The sequence below is a fragment of the Magnolia sinica genome, chromosome 4, assembly GCF_029962835.1.
Source record: "Magnolia sinica isolate HGM2019 chromosome 4, MsV1, whole genome shotgun sequence".
NCBI lineage: Eukaryota > Viridiplantae > Streptophyta > Magnoliopsida > Magnoliales > Magnoliaceae > Magnolia > Magnolia sinica.
In genome coordinates, this window is record NC_080576.1 from 6747610 (window position 1) to 6762047 (window position 14438).

Genomic DNA, 14438 nt, shown 5'->3' on the forward strand with positions numbered 1-14438 from the left:
GCCATAAAATGAGCTGTAAAAACCGATGCATGGCATGGATATATAAAAAATACATGAAAGTGGGACCCACTGTCAGGGAAACACCCACCATGTGGTCAGTGGCCCATGCACCAAAAATTCCTCATGCAGGAACTAGCTATAGGATATTTCCATCTTGGAGACTTTAGGGGCGTTGGACCGTCCATTCCATCACGGACAGATCTGTGGGTGGGCCCACTGTAATGTATCTATTTATCCACGTCATCTATCTCTTATCTTAGATCATTTTAAAGTATGTGCACAAAAATGAGGAAGATCCAACTCTCAAGTGGACCACACCAAATAATAAGCTTGAGTTGCGATAAATACAAGAGTCACTGCATGTGTGGTACGCTTGAGCTTTGGATCTGGCTCATTTTTGTGCACATGTCCTAAAATAACATGAGAGAATGGATGGACAGCGTGGATAAACAAATACATCACAGAGCGCCCACCCACAGAACTGGGACTTGAGACCGGTGGGGGAGGTCGCAATACGCGTCCATTTCTTTTAAAGCTCGAGCTATCACGGGTGATTGATCATCCACCGTAAAAAACTTCCCAAGCACCATAGTAATATCCACAACGTTCCCTTTCCATCCAACCCGTTGATAAGGTCAACAAGACCTGGATAAAAGGAAAATATAAAGATCAGCTTGATCCAAAACTTTCATGACAGACAAAAAGCTTTTAATGGTAATTCACCATTGTTTTTAGTTGTGTGTTCCACCTGAGATTTGAATCCTCTTGATATTTTAAATTATCTCTAGAATGACATGGGAAAGCGGATGGACAGCATGGATATACACAAAACCATCAATTTGAGCCCCACACGGTAAGGCTATCACCTAATCGGCTCCCTTTTGTACATGTGAAACAGCTAATGAGAGGACGAGTCTGATTTATTTTTTATCCAGGGCGATCTGAATGGTGGGACTACCTAATGAGTAGCTTAGATCTTTAAAAAAATTCATGCCACGTGATCACACCTGAGTGGACCGGAATCATCTGCATCACCTGTCGTGGAAAAGCAGGCAACACTCGAGCTCTGTGGGCCTAAGGAAATGTTTGCGTCACGTCCACTCCCTGCATCGGTTCTGATACCTAATTTTTAGACTTGGATCGCTCGTAGTTCGGTGCTGTTGGGATGTGGTGGGATTTGATTGGGATGACGGATTAGTTACTGACAGAAACGGATTGGCTACTCCCCCTGCCACTGGTGGTCGGTGCTACGTGGGCTCCACCATGATGTATGTGTTTCATCCATTCCGTTCATCCATTTTTAACAAATCATTTTAAGGCTTTATTCCAAAAATGAGAGGGATATAAATCTCAGGTGGACTACACCACAGAAACACAATAGTGATTAGATATCCACCATTAAAATCCTCCTAAGGTCCACTGTACTATTTATTTGACATCCAATCTGTTGATTAGGCCATACAGACCCAGATGAAAGAAAAAAACAAAGATTAGCTTGATCCAAACCTTTTATGACCCCCAAAAAATATTTAATGGTTAACATTCATTCAACACTGTTTCCTGTAATGTGGTCCGCTTGAGATTGATATATACTTTGTTTTTCGTCTCGTACCATGAAATGATCTGAGAAAACGCATGGACGGCATATACAAACACATACATCATGCTGGCCCCGAGAGCACCGACCACCAGCCATTGGCTGCTGGCAGGGGAGTAGCCAATCTGTTTACGTTACCGACAGGTTGAGTAGCCAGACTGGCTGCCGAAGTGACGTCATTGAGTTCTGTGGACCCTACCACTATATATGTTTTGTATCCACGCCGTATGTCCATTTGGAGAGATCATTTCCGGCAAGATCCCAAAGAGTGAGTTAGATACAGAGCTGTAGTGGACCCTACATCAGAAAACAGTGGTGAGAGTGACTCCCACAGTTGAAACGTTCCTAAGGCCCACCATCATGTTTATTTGAAATCAAAACTGTTTACAAGCTAACACAGATATGAAATAAGGCAAAATACAAATATCAGCTTCATCGAAAACTTTCATGGCCCTTAAAAGTTTTTAAGGGTGGAAATCACTCTCCCCACTTTTTTCTGTGGTGGGGTCCACTAGAGCATTTGATTTGACTCATTCTTAAGTTCTTGCCCTAAAATGATCTCTCCAAATGGATGGACGGCATGGATACAAAACACACATCGTAACGGGCTTACATAACTTGGTGACGTCACTTTAGTAGCGAATCTCGCGACCCAACCTGTCGATACCTAAACGGCGACCGTTTGATTGGCCATTGAATTAATACACACCTCGTGTTCAAACATGTTCTGCGTGACCTCGGTTTTTACAGTAACACATGGCTTTAGGGATGAAGTTACACTGCTCTCGTGTAAGTTTTGGATCCAGCTGATTTTTATATAAAACAAACGAGGGATGCTAAAAGGATAGATAGACTAGATCTAACATAGCCATCGTTGTGGGCTACATAGAAATCAGCTGGACCACTATTTTATCATTCCAGTGCTTGGCATCCACATGTGGCCCATTGAATGATAAGATTGGCCTATTTTTCAGCCAACATAATTCATGGTTGGATCGGCATGATAATCAGTCTGAATGTCACGCATATGGGGTACTACCCCGCCCATTAGAGCTTGGGACAGGTTGGGGCTTTGGGGGGTTACGCATTACTGTAACGTGTAGCTTTTATTTACAGTGTCTGTCCATTTTGCAATATTGTGTTAGGTTATGTTTATAAAATCAGGGTAAATTAAAGACTCAAGTAAGCTACACCACCAGAAGCAAAGGTGTTAATGACACCCACCTTTGAAACCTTCTTAGGGCCGGCCGTGAGGTCTTTTTGCCCTCCAACCTGTTCATAAGGCCATATAAGCCTTGATGAAAGGAGAACACAAATATCAGCTTGATTGAAAACTTCCGTGACCACAAATAAGTTTTCAATAGGTGTTTAATCCCTATTGCACGGTCCACTCGAGCATTGGATATGCCTTGGTTTTTGGATCGTGATTTAGAATGAAATGGGAATGGCTTGGATAAAATCAATGTATCACGGTGGCTCTTTGTAGACATAGCTTGTCACAAGATAGAACGGGACTGAATGTTAGACTTGTGTGGCAGTTTTGCATTTGTTCATTGTTCTTTTGCCATCCTAAAGTTCAGTAAGCCAATTTCCCTTCTCACATTTTCCCTCATGCTTGTATTGCTTTTCTTCTAAAAGAAAAGTTTCCAAAACCACTTGACAACAATTCTGTGGGGGCTGGATTCAATTAGGCTATGGTTGGAGAGGCCTGATGTCATCGGATTTGGCCAGGCCATATGACAGTATGTCACTGATAGAGATGGAGCTATAAAAATCATGTTTGGAACTGGTGGAACCCAACTTAAAGTTTGGCAAGGTCATGATGCTTGAGTGCGCTTATTGATCCAATGCTTATGTGATGACAGCACTTTCCAATATTTTTTAAAATGTAGGTTACATACTATCCCACCTATCTCCAACTTGGAATGGTCATGGGCTTTCCGAGTGGGCACTACAATATATGGGTTTTTTCCACACCGTTCATTCATTTTTTCATATAATATTGGGATACGGTCTCTATCGGAGCTGGAGGGAGGGCAAATCCCCGAGGGTACAAGAGATTTACTATCTTGTTTCCACTAGTTGCCTCACTCAGGAGCTTTTGCGATGGGGTAAGGGATGTGATATTTGTTCGGATTCGCCAATAACCAATTATTACGATTTTAAAGTTAGTCAGAGACTGTATAAATACTTGAGATCAATGACCCGAGTATCTTTAACCTTAAAATGACTTATGAGTTTACGTTACAAATATCATAAGTAAGGGACTGCGGTTATGGAGATGGAATGTGTCGGGCACCCACTCTGTCCGAATAGATGTACAGTCTTTTGTTATGCACCCACTCTGTCCGTATAAATGTTCAATCTATACTTCATAAGATTTAACTAATTTATGAAGAATATATGTAGTTCTCAAGTGACGTAAATATAATGTGATATAGAAAATATAATGTGATGCTGTAGTATATGTGTTTTATCAATCTGAATTTATGATGGTCAGGATTTGACTGTGTTGACAAACCGTGGAGCATACATTCAAAATGATCAAGTGCAAGAGTGCAAAGGAGACTTGATGATATATGAAAGTTTATGGTAAAACAACGACTAATTAACTAAGGTTTTTAGTGGACCCGTTGCGGTTATATTAGCAAATTTCATAGCATACACTCGCTAGTCATATATAATGAAAACGATGGGATGTAATATATATGTTAAATCGATGGCTAACTGGCTATGGTTTATGATGGGTAAGATCCAATTATATCGGTAAGTTATAAAGCATATGCCCGCTAGTCAGATGCATGGAAACGATGTAATGCACTATGATGTTAATGTATATTTGAAGAGCAATGGGTTGATAATGGAATAAATGTTACACGCTGGTAAGGTGCTGATCCGATGAAATTGATAAAGGCTTTAATGGTTGAAAGAACTACAATGTTGCAACGCTAGATTTAGTGGCTCGAATTTGGGCTTGGGTTGCCCAAATGCCTAAAAGGCTTGGGCTTTGGCTTGGCTAGGCTAGATCAAGGATATACTCTCTTGTTCTTACTCTCCCTAGTGGAGGACAGCTAAGACCAAGGGATGCTTTGTGTGTGTGTTGGTGAGTGTGAAAATGAGAATGGGAGGGGACTATTTATAGTCTCCCAGCATAGTTCTCTTGTAATTCTTGATGATCAAAGGGGTAAATGTGTTTGAATGGCTGGGATTGAAGATTTTTACATGACATTATCTCATAAGTTGGATGAGTTGGTAAAATGGTAATTTTAGGTAAGGAGATGGACATCGGAGTAAATGCACCTTAACCACGCATTCAAGGTTCGGAAAATGATGAACCCACATGCTCAGGAGATGCTGCCCGGAAGAGGAGTCCACGTGGCTTGTGTCAACCAAGTTGTCACTGGTCCCTACTTGGACTCTCTATTTTGGCAAGCAATATCCTTCAAGCACGTGGAGGCTTTGCTATAAGGGTCGGTGCTTTGAAATTTATACCATCTCTCCGATTGAGCTTGGTTTTGGGCCTGGGTTCAAGCTTTATTTCGAGCTTTTGGTGAGTTGATTCAGTTATGGGTATGGGTAGTTTGACTGGGTGAATCGATTCAATGGGTTGACCGGGTGAGTTGACTCGCTGAATTTACTCCAAGCTTTAGGGTTTTGGGCTCATAGGGTTCGGAGTTAGCCTGATTAGGTTGATTGGGTGGGATAGGTTGAGTGTATAGTTTATAGGGTTAGGGCCCGTTTGGCCGGACCGATCCCTCGGTATTAGTAGGGATGGGATCGCGATATCCCAGGATATGTATGACGAGCCAAACAGACCCGATGAACTTGTCCCGGGATATAAGCAATCCCACAGATCTTAAAACAATCCACTGACATCACCATCATTACCTTAAAACTGATCCCATCCCTTGGTTGGATGGATTGGAAGGTAAAAGCCCGGGATATGCCGGGCGTGCCAAACAGACCCATGAACTTGTCCCGGGATATACCAATCCCATGGAACTTGAACCAGTCCACTGATGCCACTATCATTAAAATCCACCCCATCCCTCCTAATCCCATGGAATTTGCCCAGCCACACAGGCCCTTAGGGTTTGGGACTGTGGTCCATTCATCCATCAATCCATTCAAAATTCTATCAACTTATTAGCTTGAAGTGGGGTGTCTATAGTCCCAAAATTGAGTTAAACCGAAAACACTAGGTGGATCACCTAGCATTGATTAAATTCTTGCCATTGAAAACTTATAAGGGACCACAAAACTCCTGGATCAAACTGGTATTTGTGTTTCCCTTTGTCATCATCTGTGTAACTTTATGAATAAGTTGTATGGTAAATAAATATCACAACGGACCTTAAGAAAGTTTCAAAAGTGAGCATCATAATCATTGCTGATACCCACTGTGTGATCCACTCGAGCCTTGGATTTATTTAAATTTTGGTCTTTATGAATGTGTAACTTTATGAATAAGTTGTATGGTAAATAAATATCACAACAGACCTTAAGAAAGTTTCAAAAGTGAGCATCATAATCATTGCTGATACCCACTGTGTGATCCACTCGAGCCTTGGATTTATTTAAATTTTGGTCATATTTCATAAAATGCCACGACAAAATAAATGAATGGTGTAGATAAAACCCATACGGCTACTCAGAGCTCTTACCTGTTCCCAAGTGGAGACCAGCAGAGCAGTAGTGTAGGGTGCAATCCACGTTATATTTGTTGGTCTCATTGTAACAGTGACACATTGCTAAATCAAATCTCACCATATCAGGATTCTATGGAACTCAGGACTAACTAAATCCGGTTCGTAAAGGAGTTTGGTTGGACGCGGTCCATGCAGGCTGGACCAATCAAATCTTGCATAAAATATACCAGAGATTAACAAAAACAGCAGCCACTTGATACTCTGGCATACGGTGATGCTTCATGCGCAGGTACTCAGATACGTAGCATAAACTAAGTCTGCTTAGTACGCATGTACTCAGATACGTAGCATAAACTAAGTCTGCTTCATACGCATGGACTCAGATATGTTGAATAATTACCGTTGGCTACCTTTTTTCTTTTTTTCAAATCTCAACCATTCAGACGTTCCTATCAATTAGTTGGTTAGGCAACTACGTTGGTGTAGATTTCCTTCCTTGACCACTGCTAAGCCTGCACGCGTGTACAATTCAGCCAATGGACACACCACCACACATGTGACCGTGGTAGGCAGGGTCAGTATCCAAGCCATCCATCGAAGGGTACCGGTAGATTTTCCATCCCCAGAGGTCTACAACTCGTGGGCCACAGTTAAATGAACCAATGTACGGCTGTGAAACAATCAGCCAAAATTCTCTAATGCGTCCGTTTATTTCTAATATCATGGCACATCTGCTGAGTGGACAACCTTTATCCCTCTGCAGCAGCATTTACACGGTAAGATCGACGTGATGATTGATGGCTTGGACATTTCACCCGTGTGCCACGGTGGCTAAGTGGTGGCGTGTACATTAGCTGACTTACACACGCGTGTGCGGTTTGCAGAGCATTGGATGCATCTAAACGGTCGCACAATTTTGGCTCGTCTAACTTTAGCGACCTGTACGGAATTTAGCGCATGTACAAATTTAGCGCCTGTGTATCAACCATCAGTCTCTTTCAGAGTATGCAAGTTGTTGCATGGCAAGAAGAGGTGCAAAGGAAGAAAAAATGAAAATATAAGAAGAGAGAAACCCGTTACTGCAATCGAGAGATCTGCAGCAAATTCGCTCGGCTCTCCAAAATCCTGTATTTTGTCCGGAAATCCAATTCTCCCGAGCGATTCCTGAAATCTCTCGCTCGCCATTTCCAAGATCCTGAAAGATCCGTCCCTGCCATTGAGGTGCTGCCCATTTCTTCTGATTTTCTCACTCGATCCGGACGATTAGGGCCGCTCGACTAGGGTTTCTGTCCTTCTGTTACGGGCAGAGGCGGAGATCTGGGATGCACGGAGAAAGAGACGGGAAACTGAAGGGGATTTAGGGTTTCCGAATGGCTTCTGCGCAGGTTCTCCCCAATTCGGCAGCTTCGTCGTCTTCGCGCAAACAGGGTCATCTCGAAGCTGGAAAGCGACGGGTACGGTCTTGATCGAGATTCGTTTTAATTTGATTTGTTTCGCTTAATTAGGGTTTTGGATTTTGGTGTATTTGGATGCGATCCCGTTTTGCGCAGCGTGTTCTCATCGCCTTCTAGTGTTTTTGGAACGACGAATTTGTGGATCTTGTCCATTTAATGATAGTTCGGTTGAGGGAATTGTCCTTTACACGCACTACTTTCAATTCACATATACTCATTTTCCATTTTGAGGATTGATATTGTGAACCTCTTTGGCTAGGGCATAGAATCGTGGTGTATGTTGCATGGCGGATTTGCTTCTGTATTTTCATCGTCGAGGTTGTTAAGAAATGCATCTATCTCTTATGATGGGAAATTTAAATGTAATTTCGCATCTTGGCTCCACCTAGGAAAAATGGAACTTGCATTAAACTCCTTCACAATAGAAGCGAAAAAAGTTGGGGTTTTCCTTAAGGTTTTAGTCTTCCTGTTTTATGACCAGCGCATACGAGGATACAGTGCATGTCCCGATGCATCAGGAGTCCCTATAATTCCCTCTGAAGTTACACTGAGATAGAATGGCATTCCCACTAATATAGTTTCTTTCATTGAGCGGACATTTTCTTGCCTTATATTCCTCTATAAGAAGAGTGTCTGTGTTTCTATATCTTTCCTTGTTGTTGGGATTTTTGTCCATATGATTTCATGAAATCAGAGGAGAAAAGTTGGATATTGGTGGCAGATTCGATTACCAATCAAAATTCTGTATAAGCATGTTGGTTCTTGAACATGTGCTTGCACTAGGGACCTTGGGAAACCAAAGTATTTTTTGTTCGACTTGCTTACCATTCATCAATGGAAGTGATTAGACTTGACGGAGAGATCAAAATCCTCCATGTGTGGAGTTGGGTCTTCATTTGGTGCACCGCACCGTGGTTGATGGTGGCACTATGATAAACAATAACTGATATAGCCTAATGTTCGAAATCATGCAAATCTTGCATTGTCATCATCTTAGCCTTCTCATTTGGTGCTGGTGTTTAAATCGTATATTGGCAAATGTTTATGATTGGCTGCCCACCAAACCTCTACCTCTGGCTTTTATCCATGCTCTTGGAACTGGCCACAATACAGGCCCATGTTGACACCACTCACATTCCTGCACGATCCCGCCCATTATTCACTCCTAACCAACCAGTACATGGACACATCAAAGGGAGAGCATGGTAGAGGGTACATGATCAATTAGTTGGTTGCATGGTATCGCAAGGGAACCCAATATACACGTTTACCAAACTCCACCCACATGTGACATCTCTAAGACACTTTAGCCGAATCATTGCACATTATTTAAAATGGGATATATGCAGAAAATTAAGGTCTCTTGCATGATATCAAACAAGCTAACTAAGCACGATAATAAGCACATGTAATAGACGCCAGCACCCTAGTGGTCATGGAGGCACACAAATGTACTAGCATTGGAACGGAAGTGGAAAGGACATACTCAAGTATTTGACTGCAGGGAATATCTAGGAGCCGATCCATGTTTGTCAAACACTGCTCACATTTCAAGACAGCCATGCCCAAATTACTCTTAGGCAAGATTGCAAACAAAATCATTATCAAGTAGTTGCATACAGTGGATTGTCTTTCTGATGCAACATCGGACACTGCAGGAATTTTTTAGTGTGGTATTTTCAGGTTGCTCAGAAAGCAATAGAGGGAGGGAGGGAGGGAGGGTGACATTGCTAAAAAATCCTACAATTTTTTCCTTGCTCATGTGAATTTTTTGAACAAAGGGTGATGTGAATATGATTGAACACAACTATCATTGTTGGCTTTTGGAAACATGGAGCCTCTGCTGCAAATTGAATTATTCTTCTGCCAATCGTAGTTGTTCACCTGCATTATAATTGCATTTATGGAATCATTTCTGCTATATAGCTGAAACCTCTATAAATATAAGTGAAACAGCTCTGCATTTGCAGTATTTCTGTTGATTGATAACATGGTTCTGGCCAGTCGGGGTATGAATCTCCCTTGCTTCCTGAAGTTTCATTTGCTTCTTTTTCCAGCTGGAGGAATTCCGCAAGAAGAAGGCTGAAGGGCGAACTAAAAAAGCTGCATCCACTAGCCAATTGCAGTCAGCTGATGTTAGCCAAAATGAGAAATTGCCACAAGAAAGTGAAAATTTGAAACTCGAGGATTCAGATGGAGCTACATCTGAGAGAGATGGTGTTGCTGCTGTCCAACCTTCTTACCCTGTCATGATCCAAGACAGTAAAGCAAATAATTCATCCCTGAGCACCGAGCTAGATTCTTTAAATACGACAAACGCCATATCTCCAGCTTTGCCTAATGACAACAGTGCATTTTACAAGGATCAAGTGGAGAGACCTGCAAGCTATCATGAGTCAAAATGGCGTGATGGTTTAGGATTCTCAGGACAAGAGCATGGTTATTATGATCGCTCGAGGGAAGAGAAGAATGATGAACTTCGTATTTCCTCAGGGAAAGAAAGAGAACTCACACATGGGGTTGCAACAGATCATCCCATTGCTCCTGATACTGTTCATAGATACCCAAACTATGATGGAAACATTCATCAATTTAGTTTCCATTCATTGCATGAAGCTCAGTCAGAAGAAAATGGGCATTCGTCAAAGGAATATCCTGCTAAAGATCCAGGCACATCTATTGCGTCATCGACAAGCAACTTGCCGGAGAAGTTAGCTAGTGTTCCTATGCCGACCAAGGTGGGGTATGCTTGGACATCAACTGCTTACAATGCAGCTGCCTCATATGACGGTAATTGCATTATCTTTTTCTTCTTCATGTATTCTATTTGAGCTGCCTTTTCTTTTTGAGCGAACAAATGATTTTTTTCTCCTCTCTATCTCTCTTTTCTTTTCTTTGCCTTGAGTCCTGGCTGAACCATTTCATTTCATGTTCATGCTTAGATTCCATGAGTTCGACGACCAACTTAATAAAGTCTTATCAGAGATTTGAGCAATATAAGGATGGTAAGATGGATTTCAACAATGCTGGGGTATTCGAAATGGGAGGAAATAAACTTGGTGGTGCCATTGATCGACCCCTTAATGGAGACAGTGCTCCTTGGCGGACATCAGAATCTTTCTCATCTGGTTCCAGTTTGAATTTCAGTAGCTCCTCAAATCAAACTCTGCTACGTTCACCCATGTCTGAAACTAGCAATTGGAGATCTCGTCCATCATTCCTGGATTCTCTTAATCTTCCCAGAGGTTATTCTGTGTCTCAACTGCCATCTACTGAGTCAGAGAAAAGTGAACCATTCTTCCGCTCAAGTTCAAAAGTCATCAGTGCAGAGATTATTGCTTCGTCTGCGTCTCAGGAGCCATCTACAGAGACTGACACCATGGAAACTCCTGGGAAAACTCTAGATTCTTCAAGTGCCGACAAGCTTTCCACTAATTCTTTTGCTCCTGTAAGTTATGAAAGAGGAATGCCAAAGCAGGGTGTCAAGGATGGTAGCAGTATAGAGGGGCATGATTTTTCTTCAGTCCAAAACAATGGAGATTTTGCAGCTTTAGAACAGGTGCATTTCACTTCCTTTCAGTTATTTTTCACTATATTATGGTCTTAGTATGTCTCCCTTTGTTCCTTCACATATCCTTAGAGTTGGGAAATTGTAATATCTAATCTTAGAAATAAAAGAAATCACTCTGAAACCTTTAAAAAAAGAAGAAGAGGTCACTCTGATGTAAAAGTTGTTTGAATTTTGATATGATAAAAGCCTCTTTATATCCCTTAGAAGCAATCTCCATTACTTACCTTTGATGGTGTTCTTCTCATTTCAGGAAAAAGCCAAATCAGAGTGCCTTTTTGACTTCTTTTATGAATAGGGTTTTTCAGTAGTTGAAAATTGAAATGATTAATTTTATTGCACTGTTTATTATGCATCTACATCCTTAAAAAAGTGTTTATTATGCATCTATGGAAGTATTTTCTTTATTTTCTCTCTTATTTATCAGGAACCGCATGTAGTTCAATGCCTCTTCTGGAACCCTGTCAACAGTGTGAATTGGAGCGTTTCCATCCTATTGACACAAATCGGCATTTATTTTTCTGGCTTTTTGTTGACATAAAATTTATCTGAGGTTATCATCTTTAAAAGAACTGAACTTCAACTGGCAGAAATAACTTGCTATTTGATTGTTCAGTATCTTTCATTTTCTTTTCTTTTTTACCCATAAAAAAAACGAAAGATTACTTTCCATGATAAACAAAACTATAGGTACGCAGGATGCAAAGCATATTAAAAAATGGGAGGATCAAAAAGTATATAATCCGAAAAACTCAGTGACTGCTTCATTTGTCCTTTTCTCCTCCAGCAGGGATATAAAAAACCCTTTTATGAATAGGTTTTCAGTAGTTGAAATGATTAATTTTATTGCACTGTGTTTATTATGCGTCTAAATCCTCAAAAAAGTGTTTAAATGCATCTATGGAAGTATTTTCTTTATTTTCTCTCTCGTTTATCAGGAACCGTGTAGTTCAACGCTTCTCCTGGAACCCTGTCAATAGAGCCACATGCTTCTGCAACAGTGTGAATTGGAGCGTTCCATCCTATTGCCACAAAATCAGACATTTATTTTCTGGGTGTTTATTGACAGAAAATTAATCTGAGGTTATCATCTTTAAAAGAAATGAACTTCCAACTGGCAGAAAAAACTTGCTATTTGATTGTTCAGTATCTTTCGTTTTCAATTTTTTTTTTTTTTTCTTTTTTACCTGTCAAATGAAAGAAAGATTACTTATCTATGATAAAAAAAACAAAACTATAGGCATGCAGCATGCAAAGCACACTAAAAGAATGGGAGATTATGCATCATGCAAAACTCATTAAAAGAATGGGAGAATCAGAAGGGATATAATCCCAACTAAGGGATATAATCCCAACTAAGTGGCAGCTTCATTTGTCCTAATCTCCTCCAAGGCTCTGGTAAATGCGATGGAAGGAGATACGAAGCAATTGACAGGGTTTTCTATACCCTTCAAAGCTCTGCCAGTATCCATAGGTTCCGCCCCTCGCAACTTGCCCATTTTATCAAATTTATCACATCACCTTCCCCAATTACAAGATCGGGAAAGAATTAAGTCCCTTAAGCATATTCGATAACTTGGCTTCATTTCAGTCTCCAATAGGACTTGCAAAGCCAATTTTGAGCATTCCATTGTTTTTTTTTTTTGAAAGATTACTTTATAGATTAGAAAGAGAAAGGGGCAGAAACAAATCGGAAAACGGGGGGGCAATCAGGCCTTTAAAAAACCAAGAAAACAGAAATCATATTCCTTAAAATCTACTACATAGACCAGCCACTCGATTAGCAGGCGTTTGGCTTTGCTGGCGATCACCGACGCAGGGGAAGCAGAGTCCCTGAAGCACCTGTTGTTTCTCTCTTCCCAGACAGCCCACCATATGGCTATGAGCGCCATGCGTCAGATCTTAGTCCGTTTTTTACCAAGGTTGACATCGTGCCAGGATTTGAGGAGGTGAGTGACTGAGGCTGGGATGCACCAGGACAACTTGAATCGTGAGAGAAATTCTGCCCATATAAGAGAAATAAAAGGACAGAACAGGAGGAGGTGATCGACTGCCTCTTCGTTCTTCATGCAGCATAGGCAGACATTGACAATTTGCATAACTCTTTTCCGAAGATTGTCCACTGTGAGGATCTTTTTGTTTCCCACTAACTAGGCAAAAACTGTGTACTTTTTTTTTTTTGGGGGGGGGGGAGGGGGAGATCAGGAGAAGGTGGGGGCCCTTGGTCGAGCATTTGGTAGAGGGACCTGACAGAAAGAAGGCCCGATTTTCCTCCCCTCCACTGCAGAGTGTCCTGATTTGCTGGGGAAAGGGAGCTCGAGTGAATGAGCTGGAGAAGGCCCGCATACTCGTCAATCTCCCAATCCTGGAGCTTTCTCCGGCACCCCACATTCCACTGGATGGCATTGTCTGTGTAGGAGTAACTGTTAGCTACAAAGGCGGCGGGGTTTGAGGGGGGAGGGGGAGATCAGGAGAAGGTGGGGGCCCTTGGTCGAGCATTTGGTAGAGGGACCTGACAGAAAGAAGGCCCGATTTTCCTCCCCTCCACTGCAGAGTGTCCTGATTCGTTGGGGAAAGGGAGCTCGAGTGAATGAGCTGGAGAAGGCCCGCATACTCGTCAATCTCCTAATCCTGGAGCTTTCTCCGGCACCCCACATTCCACTGGATGGCATTGTCTGTGTAGGAGTAACTGTTAGCTACAAAGGCGGCGGGGTTTGAGGGGATGCGGAAAATGTTGGGGAAGTTGATTTTCAGCGGAGTGTCACCCACCCAAATGTCTTCCCAGAACTGAGTTTTTGCCCCACTACCTATCGAAAAGTTGACGTTCGGGAGGACCACCTTCTCAGTGAGAGAATACCTTTCCACAGAAACGAGGCCCTGCGATGGGAAGTGTCTTTGGTCCACTAGCCACCAATCGATTGCCCATACTTTCCTTTAATAATTTTATTCCATAGCCAGTCATCTTCCGTGCCCAACCTCCAAATCCATTTTCCCATTAGAGCTAAGTTCATTTTTTTGAGAACTTTGATGCCGGTCCCACCATGACTGGGCCTCTGACAGACCTGGACCCATTTGTTGAGGGGGAATTTCTTGGCGTCATTGCAGCCATTCCAGAAGAAGTCCCTCCTAATTTTTTCGAGTTTAGAAACCATTGCTGCTGGGCATTTGAT

The 14438-nt window shown here is 41.9% G+C and overlaps 1 protein-coding gene across 3 annotated transcripts in view; it reads left to right on the forward strand.

The window, feature by feature from the left end:
* Positions 1-7259: 7259 nt before the first annotated feature.
* LOC131242286 (protein BLISTER) overlaps positions 7260-14438 on the forward strand; it is a 29715-nt gene continuing 22536 nt past the window's right edge. For 2 of the 3 annotated variants that reach the window (XR_009169575.1, XM_058240837.1), the window contains exons 1-3: positions 7263-7700; positions 9758-10490; positions 10643-11259. Coding sequence is in view for 1 of the 3 variants with exons in the window: in XM_058240837.1 (XP_058096820.1) it covers positions 7617-7700; positions 9758-10490; positions 10643-11259 (1434 nt within the window). In the remaining 2 variants the exon portion in view is untranslated. Of the gene's footprint in view, positions 7701-9757; positions 10491-10642; positions 11260-14438 lie in introns of all 3 variants that reach the window. The other variant, XR_009169576.1, reaches the window with a different exon arrangement.